Source organism: Rhea americana, unplaced genomic scaffold (genome assembly GCF_003343005.1).
Source record: "Rhea americana isolate MKP2758 unplaced genomic scaffold, rheAme1 scaffold_269, whole genome shotgun sequence".
NCBI lineage: Eukaryota > Metazoa > Chordata > Aves > Rheiformes > Rheidae > Rhea > Rhea americana.
The window spans coordinates 1,094,851-1,115,121 of NW_028186389.1; the positions used below are offsets into that span (position 1 = coordinate 1,094,851).

Here is a 20,271-nt window from a genome sequence, read left to right on the forward strand (position 1 = left end):
GGGTCTGGCGCCGAGGTGCGTGTCCCTGTTGGGGCCTGTCCCCGAGGAGCCAATGATCCAGTTTGTCATGCTCTCTTCTTCGGCCGAGCCACGCGGTTCGCGAGTGTTTTACCCGCGCTGCCTTCTGCACGGGTTAGCCAGCTGCACTGTGCCTGTCAAACCAAGGCATTTCGACTTCCTTTTTCTTTCTTCCTTTAACATGGTTACAAAAGGAGCAACTTCTGATGCGCCATGGAACTGTGCTGAAGAATGCACAAAACAGCCACTTTCTTCAAGCAAACATACAGGTTTTTAAGGGCAGAAAGGGCCAGCTAAGCTGTGGCTTCTTACATGAAATAAAGCCGGAAACTGTTTCAGTGATTCTTGCATGCAAAATCTAAGCTCCACTTCAGCTGGTGCTTCCTACACACAGCAAGAGCTGAACTGATGGAGAATGTGCTGTATCCCCTGTCATCTTCTCAATTCAAATAGTCTTTTTCATTGATAAAGTTACATTTTAAAATGAGAAAAAGTGCTTGCCCACATGTAATATTTCTCTTGGATGATGAAATTTCTTATTAAAACTTTCCCTTACAGCATCCTGCTAAGATAGGAGGGAACACTACTCCTGTCTTTATAGTAAGAACAAAACATCATTAATTCTGCCAATCTGCAAGGATTTTTCTTTCTTTTAAGATTGAATTATATGTAAATAGTGTTTGTCGTAGCTACAATTTCACTTCATCTGTCAACAAACTTCTGGAGTTCCTCCTTGCTGTCTACTATCTCTTCCTGAACACAGCCACAAGTCTAACTAGAAATTACCTGGAAAGCCTGTGATAGTGCTGTTCGTTGCTGCTGGCTCTCCCATATTTTGATACATTTTTGAAGTACTATAAAAGTTGCAAAGGTAGAATAGGAGGGAAGAAGAGATCTGTCTGTAAACAGAACTGTAGATCTCAGAAGCAAACAATAAATGGGATTTGGGTAAAGCAAATTCTTCAGCAAAGTCATAAAGTCTTTATGTAGGAGTCTTTTCTCAGAGGCTAAAACAATTTGCTCTTGGCTGTTGAAAAAGTATTTTCAGGAACCTGGAAATATTTGGTTAGAGAAGGAAGATGAGACAATTTTTGACTGGGAGAGGGCTACATGTTTCTTCTGAAAAGGAAGATGCTCCTCTTGAGCATTTAGGAACCTCAGTAGATCCTGTCCTCGATGAGCTGCCACTGTGAGACCACTGCCTTTTCAGCAAGTCTTCAGGGTGCTGGTTGCTTGGTTCATATCAAATTTTAATTTTCAATTTAGATTTAAAACCATTTTAAAATTTTGTGAGAAACTATCATGGTGTTTCTTTAATGAATGACCGCCATAAGTCAAGAAGAATGTCAAGACTTTGTTTAGTAATTTTTTGGGACCCCTAGGATTGTGTCCTCTACTCTATTGACTTTGGTAACCTAATTATGACTGTTAACCTGGAGTCTAGGCAGTTGTCTTGGAGTTTCTGGGCAGCCCAGGTCCCTGGCATGGGACAGTCCTTTTGGAGGGTGTTCATCAGAGGCACAGATCCAGGAAACAGTAGGTCTTCAGTCTGTCAGAAACCCAGGCATATGTGGGAAATCCATGCAAACACATATTAGGCTTTTCATCTCATTAAAACTTGAACTGTTTTGAATTCAATATTTTGGGCTGAGCATTTGCTGCTGAAACTCTCATCAGGAAGCCTGTAACTAGCTGTGTGGTAGAGCTGGAGGCCCGAGTCTCTATACACCAAGAAAAAAAAAGACAGAATTTTTTACTCCCATTCTTGTCATCAAGCAAAGAAAACTAGGCTGTAGTTCAACTTGTTAGCTGGAGTTAAAACATGCCAGTTTAAATTCAGTTGGGAAGTTAAATTTTTAATGCCTAAGAAACTATTATTTGTAAAAATATAATTGGAGAAAGTGAGCCATATGGTGACTTCTTATTCTTTGGCAGTTAGTTCTTTGCCTAATGCAGCTGAGTTTCTCTCATAAATACATTCTAATTTTTTACTACCACTAATGTAATTGTTTAAATTTCCACAGTCATTTGAAGGTCTTTGTAGATTCTTTCTATGTTGCTGGAATATGTATTTCAAATTTCCTACTTGTGTTTGTAACAATGTAATTCAACTCTAAACCAAGTAGAGTACATATTCTCATTAAGAATGAACAAATGGTTTTAAACAGTATGCATGCCAGCATTATTAGAATGCCATTATTAATACTGTTAATACTAAATAAGGTGCTCACCCAGGCTGCAAAATCATATTAAGAATCAGCATTGCTTGCAAGTTAATGAAACAGAAAGTATTAAAAGCAAGCAAAATATTAAGAATCCCATGAAACAACCCTGTTTGCAACAAGAAGAACAGGAGAACTGCCACTAGAAAACACTTGACTAAGGAATTAAAAGAGCTGAGACTCTCAAGTTTTTTGTTATTGTTTTCATTACTTTTTCAAAGCTTAAATATGAAGGTTGTGGGTGACTTGAATGTAGCTAGGCATTAGGTGAGAAGAGCAGAACAGAGGATAGGTCCAAAATTAATGAAGTGCAAAACCAAGGCTTGATTAAATGTTCATAAAGCTATCCAACTGTCTAATAGTTTGTAACAATCACCTGTAAGGTTTCCCTGATGAGAGGGAGGTGGGAAAAAAACATATTTCTAGTTTTCCAGAAATTTTTTTAGTTTCTTGTGTTCTCTCAGCCATGTACAAAATATTCCCAAACAGAAAGATAAATCATAGGTTTGGAAAAAAAATCTTTACCCAGACTGTCTTAACATACTTCCTTGTTTCCACTGGAAAGCTCCTATCATTCTCTTGGATAACTGATGTGCAACCAGGATGAAAATTCCTTGGCACGTGGCCATTTTATGTGCAAAAATAAATCTATGTGAGCACCTTTTGTCACGTTTTATCTGAATCCGAACAAAGCAAAAAGTAGCAGTCACCTGTGCTCAGGAGGTGCTGTGCCAGCACAGCAGTAATTCAGACAGTGGTAAGAGTATTTAATTAGCAAGAGAGGGAGTTCTCATGATGTCGTACAGAGGTCCCAACCAGGACTGTGGTATGCAGGCAGTACGAGACAGCCTTCTCTCTGAAGAACTGAAATCCAGACAGGTCTCCTAGCAGAAACATTCTTGTTTTACATGTGAGGACTGAAGGGCCCAGAATTTAAAATCTCTTTGGGTGTTGTTCCACTCAAAATTGCAAAAAATAACATGCAATTGCAAAACATAGCATATCTGTATAGTGTATCTGGAAAACAAAATGAAGCGTGTTTGCAGACTGTGCTATCTGTGTTCAGCTACATTCAGCTGCTGTTTTCTAGCTGAATGTAGCTAGTAGTGAGAAGGAGGCAGCGTAGGCTGTAGGATGTACTTACTGGCAGCCAAGCTGCCAGGGATGATGGAGGTATATTATGATTGCAGGTGTACAGGAAGGGCTGTGCTGCCTGTCTTCCCAGTTCTTGTTACCCCTGAGGGCTGGAATTTGCTGGCAATGATGCAAACAACAATCTGCTGTGTAGATATAGCAGATATGCATTTTCGGAGCAATTCCAAAACTTAGACACCTGTGTTTCAGGGTAATCTGTGGGGCTTAAGCTTCAGAGCTGAGAAAAGCCTGAATTATTTTTGAAAATGGATCTTGCCTTTAACAGAACAATGCCTGATTATCTCTAGCACACTAACAGTAAGAGTCTTGCCCGGGTGCTTGAGAAGGCTGTGTCAGAGCTGGAGGATGCTGCTTCTTGACCTATAACCGAAACCATCCTTCCTCTTGCTTGCTCCCTCTGGCATATATTTTGTGGAGCACTCTGGACAGCTTAGTATGCATTGTCAATAAAATGATTCTCTCAGATACTTCCTCTAGAGGAAATAATAGAGCTATCTGTAAATAAAATGCTGTCTGCAGCCTCTAGGTGCAACGGCAGTGTAGCTGTCCAGACAGCAGGCTGTGGAGTGCATCCACAACAGCAGGCAAGCAAAAAGTCCAGCCAAAAGCTGAAGAACTTTCTGGGTGAGACTCGAGGCGTTCGTTGCCAGCTTCCACTGTTTGGTTTTAATTAAAAACAAACTGGCAGGAGAAAGATTATGTGCTTACCAGACATACCAGCAGGTCACACCACTAGAAAGCCATTTCACTGTTAGTGATGGGCCTCTTTAGCAAGCCTGTTTGGCAGGAATAGAGTTTTGGATTTCACTTTTATTTGTAGGCAGTTTTGAAAAGCAAAGGATTATCAGGGGTGGGCTGGGTCCTTTGCAACTTGCAGAAAAGCTTCTGTCTCATCACAGCCGTTATGAAGAGGAAGTGAAAAAAGAACTTGTACAACACATCCCTGTTCCCCAACAGCCATGTGTGGGCCTAATAGACAGCTAGTGTTAGCAGGAGTATTCCCACTGACTTACTTCCTTGGGCTCTGACCCTCACCTTCTCTACTTTGTGTGGGCTGTACTGTTCCATTAGCTTTTAGAGGTGGTGCCACATGTAAGAAGGAGAGGATTTACACTAAGGCTCACAGCCTAAAGAAGGGGAAGAGGGAAAGATTGAAAGAATAGAGGTACCCCATCTTCATAGAGGCAACAGAAGCACAGGGACAGTAAAACTTGCAGGCAGTCACTCAGAAAATCTGTGTGAATGCAGGGAATTGGATCTAGACCTCCTGGTGCCATGCTACAGTATATTAGTGTTCCCTCCTCAGTCTGCTCTTGTCCAATGGCCACCACCATGGGAGCTCATATCTATATTCCTACTGCCCATTTGCTCTGTCATTATATTTGAACCTAGGTAAGGAAGATTGCTGCTTAGGTAAACAAGCATACTGCTTGTTAGTGAAGATCAGGACTTTGCGGGGGATCAGTTTTGGAAGACTTGTTGGTGAGGGGGTGTCTGTTTTGCCTAACTTCATTCTGTGAGGCCTGTTGGAACTAGAAGGTTAAAAGTTAATTCTCTTATGTGGCTTTGAAGACCTTTGTTCATGTTATTTTTAAAGGCGTCTTGAGCCTAGCCTTTTCAAACTGAGCCTGCCTTGCAGTAGGAATCATCGTAAGTTCAGAGGGGTTTGCATTAGGCCACATATTTTCCCTTTCTCTTCCAGCAGCTAGATGTTAAAGCACTTTGTCAAGAAGTGGACAGTGACTTCTTCTTGTTTCTTGGGAGCTATTCTGCTGTGCACTAACTATGCTGAAATATATAGAAAGTGCTTATATTTGACTTCTGTTTTTTTATAGGGACAAACTCCAGTGTCTGCATCTCTTAGAAGCCTCTGCATGCTTTTTATTAAGCAGCAGGAGCTCTGGCTGAGGGTAGAACTTCTTGACTTAACAGTGTTTTACTTCTGCAGCTAAGCTCTGCCAAACATTCCGGGAGTGTTCTGGTTTTCTCTGAGGTGAAAATAGAAAATCTGAGAGCTGCTTTCCAGAAACAGCCCTGAAAGAAGGCCAGCACATCATACACACTCAAACCCAGGTATTCCAAACTCTGCTAAGAAATGGTTCTGCCAAGCTCTCTGTCCCCACTGGAATCCTCTGGCCCAGTTGCAGCGCTAGGGCCAGCACACAGGGTAGTACCATTTGCTGCTGCTGGACAAGCCAGAAGCAAATTGTCTGCCACCAGAAGACAGAGGAGGCCAGCGTGGAAGTATGCCTTAGAAGTGCCTCTCCTGATCTACCCCTTTGTATATAGCTCTCCTGAATGATCATTTTCACTCATTTCTCTTCCCTTTCAAACATCTTCCCCATCACCTGCAAGATTAGATATTTATTTTATCTTGCACATACTGTTATACATCTCCTGGCATCTTTTCTCATAAGACCCGCTTTAACTTGTCCAGTTTTACTCCAGTGAAACTACTGCGTCAAAACTGGTTCCTTATTTACAACAGTGTGAGCTAGGTCATGGCCACAGAGGCCCGTTTGCAGTATGACTGAGTAGGACATAAGACACAGATACAGAAGCAGAAATATTTTTGGCCTTGTAGGCCTTAAGAGGAAGAAGAGAGAATTCAGCACTTTGCCTTAGCATTCAGCTTGCATAATTATTAGAAAGAGGTGGGCATGTCATGAAATATGCAGAGGAAAATCCACTCTGTTCAAGCAAAAGTCTAGATTATACATCTGGTGAAATTGTCCAGATAGGAATCTGGCATGCAGAGTAGCTTCCTTCCAGCCTGCACCTGGGTTTCCTTCACGTAGAAACTTAGCTGCAAAGAATGGAAGTATTTGTCTGGGTTGAGCTAAGAAGCTTCCCTTCCCTCCTATGACAGTGCAACAGGATCTGGCAGCCTAAACCTACCTAAGGTAATCATACTAGATTTGGGTCAGAGCAGAAGTGTTACCACGTTTTATTTCCTTAGTGTGTCAGGTCTGGAAATGTTTGCAAGCTGCTATAAAACACCAGAAAAATTAAGATTGTAAATGTTTTTATTTGAAGCACTGAAGGTATTTCCCCTATGTTAGTATGTTGGGTCCGCACTGGAAGAGAGAGCCCTTAACTAGAATATAGTGAAAAATATTACAGAAAATGCCAATTTATATACTAATTGACAAATCTAGAGAGGTTAAAGCTATCCATGTTGTATGTTCTTTGCACATACAAAAGCTTAAAAGACAGTTCCTTTACAATTTCTATGTGCTTTGCAGAACTCATTCACTAGAAATATGATGGGAACAATCAAACACCAGGCATGGAGCCAATATGCAGCTGATTTTTAGAGTGTGTGTGGATCAATTGCTAAAAACCTTATTTATATGCAAAAGGCTTCTAAGCAGACACTGAAAGCTCTGTACATCACTTGAAAAGCAAATGTCCATGATCTAAAACCAGCCAGAAATGCAAAGTCCTGTTGTTATTTGTAGCCTGGTAATGACAGAGGCTTGAGCATCTCTGTGCACTACGTGCTGTATGTACACAGAGAAAGAGATGGCCCTTGCTCCAGTAATTTATCATTTAAAAGACGTGGTAGAAAAGGGTTAATACATCCCATATCTGAAACCTGCTCACCAGATAAGGTGCTGTTTACTTATTTTGAACAGGTTGATAAGTTGGTTCCAAAGCAGAAAGCTGTTTTTCAAGACCATTTGAGCAAGAAAAGCAGATAGAGTGATTTCAGGAATTATGATTTCACTGTGGTTTTATTGCCAGCTGTGCCTGTATTTCAAGATGAACCGTCTGGTCTGCAACTCTGGAATAGCATTCAGTAAACATCCATATCTGCAAAGAAATCAGTTCAGCCAAAGACATAAGACATTTTTTGTTCAAGTAAATGTCACTCAACTCTGGAAAAGCTACAAAAATTTCAGAAAAATGTAAGATCTGTAGGACATGAATTCCTCCTGGTATGTCTTGTATATTACTGTACACAGTGGGTTTTCATCACAGCCAGGCCCCCTGTAATATAAATAAGAGAAAAATATTTGCAGAATAGGCACATAGGAAGAGTAAGGCATATAAAGAGTGACCATATTCCCTCAGAATTAGCACAGTTTCAGATCTAATAGCTGGGATTGTGTGTTTAACAAGTGATTTACTTCAGGCACTGACTTCTCTGGAACTATTCATATCGTTAGGCATCTGTACTGAATCAGAGCATTAGGCTTGTTTGGTAACAAGAAGTATCCCCAGCTTATATTCAGCAAAGATCGGTTCCTGTAGACTGTCATTTGACATGCCCTTGGAGACTTGAAGCAGGTAAAGGATCTCTGTATAGAAAACTCAAGTACCCATTCATTCATGTTCTCTCCGCAGCATTTATAATGAACATATCAGCATACCATCTATACAGCTGCCCTAACGTTTTGGAGTTCTAAGGTATTCGAATCTAACCAAAACAAGCTTTAAAATGAGTAGATTCCACCTCTAGGTAAAATTCCTGGCATGACTGAACCTGAAAGCTCTTAAGTGGGTTTTGAGATTCTTTCTTGGATTGGAGAGAAAGATTTTTAGCTAGTCGTTTTGATGCAATGGCATAGTAATTCCTAGAATTGGCTGCCTGTGTTGATTAGTCCTTCTCTTTTAAATTTTTTCGTCCAAATTGGGACAACGTTCTGGAAAATATGCTGTAGAGGTGATGGAAAGTGTGCTGCATGAAGTAGTGTAGTAGTAGTAGTAGTGTGCTGCATAAAATGTAATAGACTGAGTGCATGGAAGTTCAGATTAGCTGATCTGTTGTGGACTTCTGGCTTCAAACTCAATGATTCTATAAAGGTAGTTGCTAATCTGTAGAGATTTGATTTCTAAAAAGTCCCTTTACCATGCCCTTTTCTCTACCAATGACTGAGCCACTGTAGGATGATAATTCCACTGCTTACAGACCCTAAATGAAACCAGCCAAGTTGTAATGCATAACAGGATTTTCTGGAAGCCTCTCCAGATTGTCCCTGTTTGTATAGCTAGAGGCCCAGATTTGCTAATGTATTAGGTGTCTAAAGAAGTAGTGAGGAATCATTTTTATAAATAACCTAAGGAGGTGCAGCATCTTGCTTCTTAATTCTCTGAGGCACTTCTCAAATACTTCTGTGATACCAATCCATCCCATCAAACTTCAGCCACTTAATTTAGGCAGTTAAACAGTGATGTAATTGCTTTAGACTCTTATGTGTAATCGCTGGAAGACGGAAAGGCAGCTCCACACAATACTTCCATCCACCTCAGATTTCAGCCACTCTCCAAAGGTGCTGTTGTCTCTCCACTGAATAAATAGAAACCCCAGAGTAATCCTGCTCCTAATTTAGGTGCATCAGGGACTTAGAGCTAGGTGGAAAGGATCTGGATCTAGGTTTCTTGCTGCATCTTGTTGTGTTTTGAAAATGTGGTCCAAGATTACTTTTTTCTTGATAAACATACAGAATGGGGATTCACTTGTTCACTTTGACTCAAAGAGAATATTGGCTTCAACTTACCTAAATAATGGCTTTAACTCCTGCAGTTATATAGCTCACCTCAGGTGATTACACTGCATAGGAGTAGTCATTTCTGCAAAGCTTGCATAAAGATCTGTTAGCTTTTTCCATGTGGGAGAGGGAACGGATAAGAAGTACACGTAGTACTTTCATTAATGCTGCATTCCCCTGCAGATGGAGTAGCATTTTACACAGTTCATAGCACTGAGCTCCACCCCATACCCAAATAATGCCTGTCCCATTAAAAAGCATATTAAAAATGCTGGAAGGCATTAATATTTATATTACCTTTAAAATGCACGTGGGCAGGTGACAGCAAGTTCTCCTTCTTTAAGTCTGGTATGCTTTTCTTTTGCTGAGTTGAATTCCCTAGTTCTTGTGCACTGTATTAATCATTCTTGGAAACTTGTTTCTTTGAAGCCTGGCTACTATCATTGCCAAGTTGTGCTGCTAATTGACTTGCCTGCTTCCCCTTTGTTTTCATCCGTTGAACCTCTGTGTGTCATTACTGCTCTCACTCCCGGCCCCTGTGCTTTGAATTCCTGAGCAGATGATAATAGAAGGAGCTGTAAATTAGGTGATCTACAGCAGTGCCCTTTCTTTACAAGACAGTAACAAGCATCCTGACAATTTACTTAGCAACTTGTCAATTTTCATTCATACTTCATTATGGGGCATCTGTAGGAATAAAATACATCATCTCTGCATGTAATGCAACCATAACAGAAATACAGCACTGACCTCAAGTTTTGCAAATGGATTTTTTCCAGTTTACCTCTGTGCACTTGCCCTAATCTAAACTTGACTTGACCTCCTGGGGACCCTTTACCCTCACACAGAATGGAGGTTAAAATGAAGCCAAGTCAAGATAGGAACCCCATTTTTGCTTGTCCCTCAAACCTGCCAACTAGGGAAGAGCAGGGTGTGTTTCCTAGTGTCATTGTTATTTCATGAATCTGAAAAAGAAAATAATTGGCACTGTTTGAATCATCTCTGTCAAATTCAGCTGAAAAGCCTGGCAAGGAGTAAGGTACACATTGAAGGGATGGAGACAGTGGCCTAATTATTTTCATGTCAGTGATGCACTGAGTGTCCTCAGTTTACCAGGGAAAAAACCCAGCTTTCAAGGGGACTGGGAGAGCTGAGGAGAATACTCTTTTGATTTGCATCTTCCAGTGCTCTTGTCACGTGCTTAAGTGCTATGAAAGGACAATGTACATGGAAGATGCTTATTGCAGCCTGGGAATAAGTTACTGATTTCTTTAAAACCCAATTTCATAGAAAGAATAAATCCAATGTTTCAAAGCTCATAATGACTCACTTGTATAGAGAAACATTCTCACTTTAGGAGATGTCGTTATGGTGAGATACAGTTGTTACGAGCCAGCAGTGCTTCAAAAATGCCTGATACTGCCTATTAAAATAAAAAAACTCTTGTGGAAATACAGCCCTGAGAAGATCTGCTGAATATGTGCTGATAAGTGACTTGCCTTTATTTACCCTGGGCATGTTTGAAAATTATTGTTTAGAGGGTTTTTTGTGGTTATTCTGTTTCTGTATTTTGGGACACTAAAACCTGCAACCTTAACCTTCCCTTCGTCTGGGCTGCTGCCCAGCAGGTACAGAGTGGCTATGTCTATATAATGTCAGAATAGTGTGCATTCACTCTTCATCCCACGCTCCTTCGTTGTCCACAGTGTCCCCTGGTTCTAGCCTGGAGGGTGCCAGCTGACTCTCAGGGCACACAGATGCGGGCATGGGCAGTGTGGCTGCAGCTGGCTTCAGTCATGTGGCTCCATGAACAGGAGCTGAATTGAAGCATGAACCATAGCAGCTGTAGCCACCATGTCTCTCATGAGGACTTCACTTCTGAGGCTGTTGTTTTGGTTTGTTCTTAATCTTTGCTACTGAGAGCTTCTGCATCAACAAGGAAAACTATGAGACTGGGGTTGTGCAGGGGAAATTCTATGCTACTGATCAAACCTGTGTACCTAGAAGCTGTTTAGATTGGATGCGTCTGGCATTTTCCAGATACTTACAGAAAGTATCTTGTAGCAGTGAGCTCATGGTACTCACAATTATTAATTTGTTCTTTTTTTTTTCCGAACAGAATTGAAATTTAATAGAGATGTTTTATATCTGTGTCTGTGTTTCCTGTAAGGTATGGGTTACATGAGGGAAGAAGGACTACGGAAAGAATAACAGACATAATCCAGTTTGGAAAAGCTTTATGTGGTCATTAAGAAACAGAGCAGTTCACTCTGTATTTTCACCATGCAGTTTGCTTTTGACCCATGGGCCTAGCTAGGAGCACAAAATAGTACAGATTCAACTACAAGCAGTGTCCCTATGCTCAAATATAGGGACTTCTAAATGCAAGGAAATACACAAAGCTGTGAATGGCAGATTGTCTGCATTCCTGTTTATTATTTAGTTTCATAGAATATATTGCCTTCAATTTCTTAGTGAACTGCTTAGGAGATTTTAATGAACATGGTCAGCCATGTTTCCATCAATATGTGGTGCTATTGAGTTTTCCTTATTTGCATTATGGCACTGCTCATCATAAGAAATTGAACTCTTATTGTTTGATTAAGTTGATATTTTATTTGTAACATGTGACTTGTAGGGTACTGATATCTTCTTAAATTGCTGAGAAAAGAAAATGAAATAAGTTCATCTAAATTTTAGAGTCCAGCCTTTTAAGAAGCTAACCTCTTGGGAAGAGATCAGCCTTTAAACAATGTAGAATACCTATGCTAAAAGATAAAATATTATTAGAGACGGGTGGCTTTGAAGGCTCATCATTAAACACTGGCCATGGAGTCACCTAGTCCAGAATCAAAATTTTGAAAGTCAGGTACTAATTTCATACCAAGACCAGGTTACAAAATTGTCAAGGTCCCCACAAAAAACAGCACATGCTGATATACACACACTGTGTCAAGCTATGCATGTGATGACAGTACACAGCATTTTGCAAAAAGGTGCGAAGGATGATATCACTTTGCAGAAGTTCACAAGAACTGGTGGAGCACGCACTGACTGGGGGGAAAAAAAGAAAATGAATGATAACAGCATTACATAGCCTAGGGATTTAGAAAGGTGTATAAACTTTGTCTGATTATAGAAGCCACCTTGTTGCTAGCTACAAACTTGACACATTAGTTATTCACAGGAAGCCCCTGGAAAAGCAGTAGTGTTCTTATCTTATCTTGAGAATACCACATATTTTGAGTAGTATAACAACCTGTATGCTAAGCGCTCCTTAGATGTATAGCTGTAGGAAGAGCTTCTGCTTGTGATTTTTAACATATCTGCTAGCTAATTCAGAAATTGAAATGTAAAATCTAGGAGACTGTGAAGATTGGTGCCAGCCTCTTTAAAACTCCAGGTGTGTACATTAGTGAATGAATTACACTTATCCATAGCTGTAGCTTGGTCAGCTGTGACAGATGCTGGAGTGATGATATGTTTAATTTGGTAAGTCATCCATGTATAATTCAGCGCAAGTTAATACTCAATTTTGAAATAATCTTAGTTTTATGCGGTATCTTATCATGACATACACAGCCAAAATACTGCTTATGTCAAGATAAGCAATACAGCATTTTTAATTTCGTTAATGACTTGTAGATCAGTCTAAGTGAAGTGTCATTCTTTGCATGTTCACTAAATGGAGCTACAAAGCAAAATAGCACATCATAAGTGAAGACATCAACTGAGAAGTGTCTTCCTGTGGTAGAAGGCCATTAAAACATGAATCATTTTTTAAATATGTGGCCTAACTTTGTCATAAAAAATCTTCTTTGGACCTGAACAAGTATTTATTATATCAGTGAGCTAACTGCAGAAGGATGTGGCAATTTGTAAAATCAGAAAAATGAAAAACAACAGTATTGAATGGAGCCTTAATAGAGTTGGTAAGAGTGGAAGGGACCTCTGGAGATCATCTAGTCCAGCCCCCAAACGAGTGGCCCATACAGGAGTTGAATCCATGGCCTTGGCATTATTTGCACTATGCTCTAACCAACTAAGCTAAACCTAACCCCCAATAGTACTTCCTTGGATATTACTCAACAGTGATCAGCCTTTTTTAACTGAAAAGTAATAAAAAACATGGTATGAGGGGGGTGGGTAATATGCTTGCCTGCTAGGGTTGTTTCTAGGTCAGGTAGCAGGGGAATAGTAATTAAAAATGAGGAGGAGGCCACCAATTTGGTGTGTCAGGCTTCGCACTGAAAAGCGAGTGGTTTAATATTGTCCAAACTAGACATGGCTAACCTCCATTTCCCTGTACTTGCTCATATCTTCATGGCTGTGATCAGTCTTGTGGCTACTGGCTAATTAGCAATTAAGTAAGTGGCTCTCACAGGTGAGACTGGTGTCCGTTATAAGCAGGGCTATAACAGTTCAGTCTACGTGTGCCAGGAAGCCTGGCAGTTGAGGACACTAAAGAAAGTTTCAGGTGCAGGCATACAGGGAGTGTACACAAGAAAGAACTGTTTTCATCATTTTCAGTGAGTATTTCTTCTAATAAAGTTCTGGGGTTAGTACCTGAAGAAACCCATGCTCTGTAGGTCCTCATTAATGTCACATAAGTGTCAGCACTTGGCTGGATTACTGGAACTTTCCAAGCCGACTGTATTGATAAGTGGGGGGAAATCGCTGGTGAGCATTACCACAGAAAAGTGCAAAAAGCACTAGGTGCTCACTTTGTCTTTAAAATGTCATGGAAATATCTGGCAGGTAATTATCATTTGCTTTTATGGAGTAACTCTTCAAGGCTTTCATCTTTACTGTTATAAGGACTTGGACTAGGAACTGTCAAGCTGAGTTGATTAATTTTAGTGGGTGTTTCTGCTCTAAAGTGCTTCAGATACGTATTTCAGTGAGACAGGTATCTATCAGAGCAGAAGTATGTAGAGCATTACCATCTGAAAGTGTCTCAATGCAGTGTCTGACTTGCTAATTTTAATAATTTGGAAGCACTTTAACAACACTGAAGAGTGACTAAACTGAAAGGCATTCAGCTGTCAAATAGTATAGCTTTTGGAAAAAAAAATCAAGTTCAAGAGTTTTGCAAATAGTATTTCTTTCCGTATAGCAATAACAGCACTTCTTCCCCCAAAATGTTAACAGAGATATTAGGTAAGAATTGCAGCTCCTGTAAATTGGTTTGTGTGTGTCTATCTGAACTGAGTTACTGGCTTCTTAGCTGACATATATAAAATGAACAAATTTATGATATGAAAGAAAAAGTAATATCAAAGAAATTTAAACGCTCATTCTAAAAATTCAATGTACATGCATATGCATGTGCATGAATGTACACACACAAAATAACACTAGTTGAAAGAAGTAGAAGTCACTATTTCAGCACAGCAAACGAGTATGGTAGCAGTCTGCAAAATATCTGACAGATAAAGACTGAGAAACTTCAAAAATGTTTTGAAATTTCAGTAATAATTTTCATTCTGCATGTTTCAAGAAGAAAATGATTTGTTTTAATTTTTAATATAGGTTGATTCCTTTGCCTTCCTTTTACATGTTATGCTTATGTTACATTATGCTTAAAACCAGCTTAATGAATGAAAGATGGAGGTGAATGAAGGATAGCAAAGTTTTTCACAATTTTTAAATGAGAGACCATATAGCAAAGTATATTCACTTTGAGAATTGCTCATTTTGGGGGAGGATGAGGAACAGAAACTGGACTGTGTACCTTTTCAAATAGTAATTTCATTGTTTTCCATGTTTCTTTTTACGTATTCTCTAATTTTAGAGTAATATGGCTTTCTAAAGTGTTCTTAAGCATTTCAATCATGCCCCTGTGGTGGGTGGAACAGCCCTCTCTGCCCTTCTGAGGGCCAGGCAGAAGCCTTTGCACTGAGCAACCCCCAGGTCAGTGGGAACCATCCCAGCAGGTTCTGCACTGTGTGAACCACGCTTGGGCACCTTGGGCTCAAACCCTCCTGCAATCCCTATGTAAACAACTCGTGGCCAGGGGTGTGTGTGACAGGAGAGGGCTTGCAGCCCTCAGCCTGCTGCTCGTTGGCCACAGGACTCGGTGTGACGAGTGGAGCCAGCGGTCAGCTCGCCCCTGCAGAGACGAGGAGTGAGGTAGCAGTCAAACAGGAACAACTTTTACTGCATTCAGACTCAAGCTAGAACCCGGATTTTAGTCACTCCTTCAGCGGTATTTCCGTCCTGTGGTCACAAGACTGCTCCCTGGCTGATTGCCTGGCCTCGGCACGCTGAACGTGCTAGCTGCTTTAGTGCTCAGGTATCTGGTGAGCGCTTGCGGTCCAGCACCACAGTGCCAGGTGTAGCGCGTGTGCCTGCACTGGACGCTCGTGTGGCTACAAGTGTCCATCTCAGAGGGTTCTTTCAGCACCAGGCTGGTTCCCAGCAGACAGACCGATGGAGCCATCTGTGTAGTCTTCTGATTTCCAGCCTTCAGTTGCTACAGTGTCACTGGGTGCATGTTTTGTTTCAGAATAACTTTATGCTGCCAACTGATTCACATTTAAAATAGACTTAAAATTTTCCAGGGGCAGCGGTCATCTCCCTGCCTCTCAGGAACCTTGTTTTTATGGAAATAAGTCACATCCTTAGAGCATGCTTCACTTATTTATATTGTTAAAGCAGAAACACAGATAAGAAAAAAATGTCCTCCGGGAGAATTACCAGGCCTTATGCTTAGATGTGACACAAAAATAACTTGAAGCAGGCTTAGAAGAGAGAAACATTTAATAGTTACCATTTCAGTAAATAGCATAGGAAAAAGAATAAATTATACTGAGCTATGATTCTTAACAACATATCTATCTATTAGTTTATCCTTATCTTTATTTGGTTGGAGTTTGAAATTTTGCACAGTAGCTCAGATCTATGCTAAAATATACTGTATATTCTGGAAGAGGAGCAATTACTCTGCTTACTGCAGGAATGTGAGAATTTGCTTTACTCCTAATCAGAGCTGTTTCAAGATGAAGCTAAACTAGCTTTTTAGTCTTCCATCCTGAGTTTCCATGGTAACAGCATGTAATCAACATATTTGTAAATAGCAACTATCCATTGAATTTCACACAATATTCAGCCACCTCAGGCATTTGTGCCACAGTTTTAACAACCTTGAAAGGTCCACTATGGTTTTCTTTTATTTTTACTGCTAGCAGGTACAATTATTTGGTGATATTTCTGTTTATTAAATCTTCAGTGATATAGTAGCTTTGTAGTGTGCGTAAGTGTGTGCATGCCTGTACATGTGTGAATGTGTGTATATAGGCAGACACCATATCAGATCATATATTCATGATGAAAGTGCCTTGGCATATTTCATTATAAAATCTTATTTTCAACTTTTCAACTTCTTATAACTTTGCCAACTTAAGGCCATTCAGGTTGAAATTTTTCATGACAGAGATTTCTGTTGTGCTAATAATTTGAAGTTTTAGCTATTTTTTTTCAGTTGTGGCCAAGAAGAGAACTATTTTGCTTTCATGGAGAAGATTCTTATGTTTCACTGGCAAGCCGTATAATGTTTACGCTTTAGAGTGTGTTGAAGTTGCTTTGTTGTCACAGACATGGGGTATTTTTGCTGTCCTACTACAAAGTAACCAATATGTGGCCAAGTTTTAAGCCACTGAAAAATTTCAGCTCATGTACACTCAGTCTTGCCTTGCCTTCATCTCCAATTGCTTCTGCTTTGGTTTGGTGTAGCCTGGGGACACAAGGTGAAAGTATAAGGAGGGAGGCAGAGAGAGGGAGAAAAGGACCCTCCTTTGAGGGAGGTCACAGTTTCCATATAAAAATATATCCGTTTCTTTAGGTTAGTCCTGAATAAAGGACAACTGTTTATACTCATGAATTCCAGAAAATATTCCTCTCCCACAACAGAGAATAAATTGTAAGGAACAAAAAAAAAGGGGGGGGGAGGATAATCCCTAGAGATACACCAAAATTAAAAAATTACATTGGGTGAAAATAAATGCACTGTTGACAAGAATTGCCAGAACCAGATATGTTTAAAACATACTTAACATACTTAAAGCGTGGCAATACCAGAAAATAATTTGTCTTCTGTTTTCCTCCTTTGGGATTCCATATAATAATCCTAATTTTTGCAGGTAGAAACTTAAAATGGAGCAAACATTATTTGGTCAAGTTTTGCATTGGTACTGTTACACTGTTTTCAGTAGTCTAGAACAGAGGCAACTAGAGCCCACATCTGTTTGCAAAAGACTGGAGACTCAGGTTCTTAGCTGTAATAGTTGGAGAAATCAACATAATCAGAAATTGATGACATTCTAATAAGACCAAATACACTCTTTCATTTTGATAATGAACAAGTGGAAAAGGATGTGATAAGTTAATAAAAAGGGTTTTATTTATTTAACATATCATATTTTTCTTTCCACAGGACTGAATTAAACCTACTTCTCTTTCTCATGCAAAACAGCAACAGTAAGTGACCCAGAATACTAACTGGCTTCTTTTTCTAAGTGTTACTCTTCTCACTCTTGTTTCTGGCAAATATAGGAAAAAAATTGACTATATTATTCCATATTACTCTCGGGAATTGTAAATATTTTACTGATACAGGTTTGAATGATCTTAAACATTTACTTACAGTAGTTTACTTGACTTGACATTTGAGTGTGGGAGGTTTAACTGGTTCTATGCAGAATTTTTATTGTTAAAATCTAAGGAAGGAACTTCTCAATTTTGTTTGTATAGACTCATGTAGACTTACAGCACTAAAAAAACAGAACAGGTGTTCACACTGCCAGCACCACTTCTAATAGCCTATATGCCTGTGAAGTATCTCTCCTCTGCTTTAAAGAGGATTATTACAGTGTTTTCAACAATATTCAGCAAAACCGTGGCTGATGATTTGCATTGTTAAAAAATGTCACAACAGGAAAGCACATCTACAAAGCCCCACTAAATGTCACAATCCCGTGGTCCATGTTTTGTGTCCTTATTAATAGAAATATAGGAAATAAGACCTAGTTTATGTATTATTTGCTCCACCTCTGAGCAATTACATATCTAATCTACCAAGTGTCCAGATGTTCATTGGTAAGTAGGACACGGGGTGAAAATCTGCCTCTGTTCAATGGAAAAGAAATCAAACTAGTAAGAATTTCACCTAACACCTTTATATTTATCTGTGTAATAACAGAGTAGAGTTGAGCTGGGGTATGAGGCCCTAATATTTACATACGTTTCAAATTCTGTTTTAATTTCATGTCTGTAATTGTGTAATTCCTAGCTATCAAATGCTTGTTTTGGATCATTATGAAGTTGTTACCATGTTTCCTGTTGTGTACTTACAGTCCCAGCTATGACGAAAATAGTATTTCATCTGGCTATTTAATATGTGTATTATTTTTTATCATTTTATGCTTTGGAATCAAGACTCCATTGAATGCCCTTAAAAAGACATGTGAATTATGGAGAAGGAAGAGCTGAGACATAGCATACTTTCCTTATGTTAGCTATGCATAAAATAGGCATTCACTGAGTGAAAACACTTTTGATGCTCATAAAATAGAATCAAAAGCAACGGTTCTGCTAGATAATAGATCTTTTATGTCTGAATTTGAGTTAAATGTATGCTACAGCTGGTGTCCATACAGAATTTTTTTCTCAGAGACTTTGTGTATCTGGTGGAGATACCTATGGTGGTTTGTCGTTGTAGAAAAGTGTGTGTAACATTTGTCCAGTACATAAATCCCCAAGGAACTAAATGCATATATAAAAAGCGACTGTTGTCCACTACTAAGCAAGGAAAAGATTCATTGCAAAAGGCATTGTGAGATATTTTTATCTTTGTGTCAGCAGGCTTCTGGCAGATGCCCTCAAAAAATCACACTACGTTTGCATATTTCTTCATCCACATACCGCTCTGAGTTATGTTTGGCACCTAAAGTGTTTTATCAAAAGATACATTTTTGAAGACTTTTAGTAATAGAGAGAGTCTTAAGGCCTGCAGAGATGGCATTTCAGTCTTGTGGAAAAACAAAGGAAAAAAGCCAAGGGGAGAAAGCATGAGAAGAAGTTCTGAATGGTGAAAAAAGGGGTAGGGATGGAAGCCAAAAATGGGAAATGCTCATGAATAATTGTGTAGCATTTACCAGTCTTACTGGGGGCAGTCAAAACTGCCAAAAATCTATTTTTCAAACAAGATACTGTCTGGAGTATTTTTTCCTTACAGGGTAAATTTGAGACTCTGCTGAACAATCTGCTGAATGGCAGGTTCAGCTCAGCTGGTTAGAGCGTGGTGCTGCTCGTGCCAAGGTTGCGGGTTCAGTCCCCCTTTGGGCTAGGCCGAGGGCTGGACTAGATGATCTCCAGAGGTCCTGTCCAACCTTACTGTTCTATGATAAGTTACTAATAGTAACATGACACTGCACAGCTCCTCCAAGATGCATGTGTTAGTAAGTTTTGCTTCCTTAAGGATCTATATTCCTGGTTTGTCATACACAGACCCCCCCCTCAACTATAGTGTTGAGATGACAATAAATTTCAGGACAGAAATTCAAGAAATTTCAGTTGTCCCTCTGTTTATACGCAAACCTGGAATATCGTTATCCAGAAACAAGAGTTGTCATAGCATTGCAATAGCCCCTCATTGCCACTGGGTGGTGGCTCTGCAAGGCAGTTACGCTCCGGGTGTAACTTACTCCGGGTCAGGTTTGCAGAGGCACAAGGTTTCCAGACAGCTCAGGCAGTGCCAGGTGGGATGGGTGACAGCAAGGAGAATTTGTAGCAGTGCAGGATAATTTGAGGGGGAGGGGGCATTTATTTTCAGATACATTGAATATTCCACAAAACACAACAGTGATTTTTGGAGGAAATATTAGCTCTCTATAGTTAATATCTTTACTTCTTCCCCTATCTGGCCTTTATACTTGTAACTAAAAATAGAGTGATCTCCAACAGATGTATTGAAGTGGGTGAGGCTGCATCTTCTCAGGCCACTTGTTTGTTCATCACTGGTGTGGTTGCAGCTGCAGCACTCCCCCCTTCCCCGCCTGGGACTCTCTCCCCTCCCCGAGGAAGCCTGGCCGCACAGGCGAGTACTGCATTGTAGCGAAACAGTGTTTCCAAGGCACCCTGACGTTCAGTCCTGTCTAGGTATTAATAATAACACTCCTCCTGTACCGTAGCTACAGGCAATGCCGTGACTCCCCGCCTTCTGTGGCATCTTTCTGCGAACGCCCCGCATGGCGGCAGCTCAGCTCGCACTCCCGGAGGGCGCGCTGCCGCGCGGGCGGGCGCCTGAGCGCAGCCACAGCGCAGCCCGCCGCGTCCTGCTGCCGGCGAGGCCCGCGCCTCTGCCCCTGGTCACTGGGCCCGCG

The 20,271-nt window shown here is 40.3% G+C and overlaps 1 protein-coding gene across 1 annotated transcript in view; it reads left to right on the forward strand.

The window, feature by feature from the left end:
• Positions 1-20,271, forward strand: part of FAM168B (family with sequence similarity 168 member B) — a 106,965-nt gene that overhangs the window by 62,643 nt on the left and 24,051 nt on the right. Inside the window, exon 3 of the mRNA XM_085307953.1 lies at positions 17,325-17,368. Coding sequence (XP_085164079.1) covers positions 17,353-17,368 — 16 coding nt within the window. The 5' untranslated portion in view covers positions 17,325-17,352. The remainder of the gene's footprint in view (positions 1-17,324; positions 17,369-20,271) is intronic.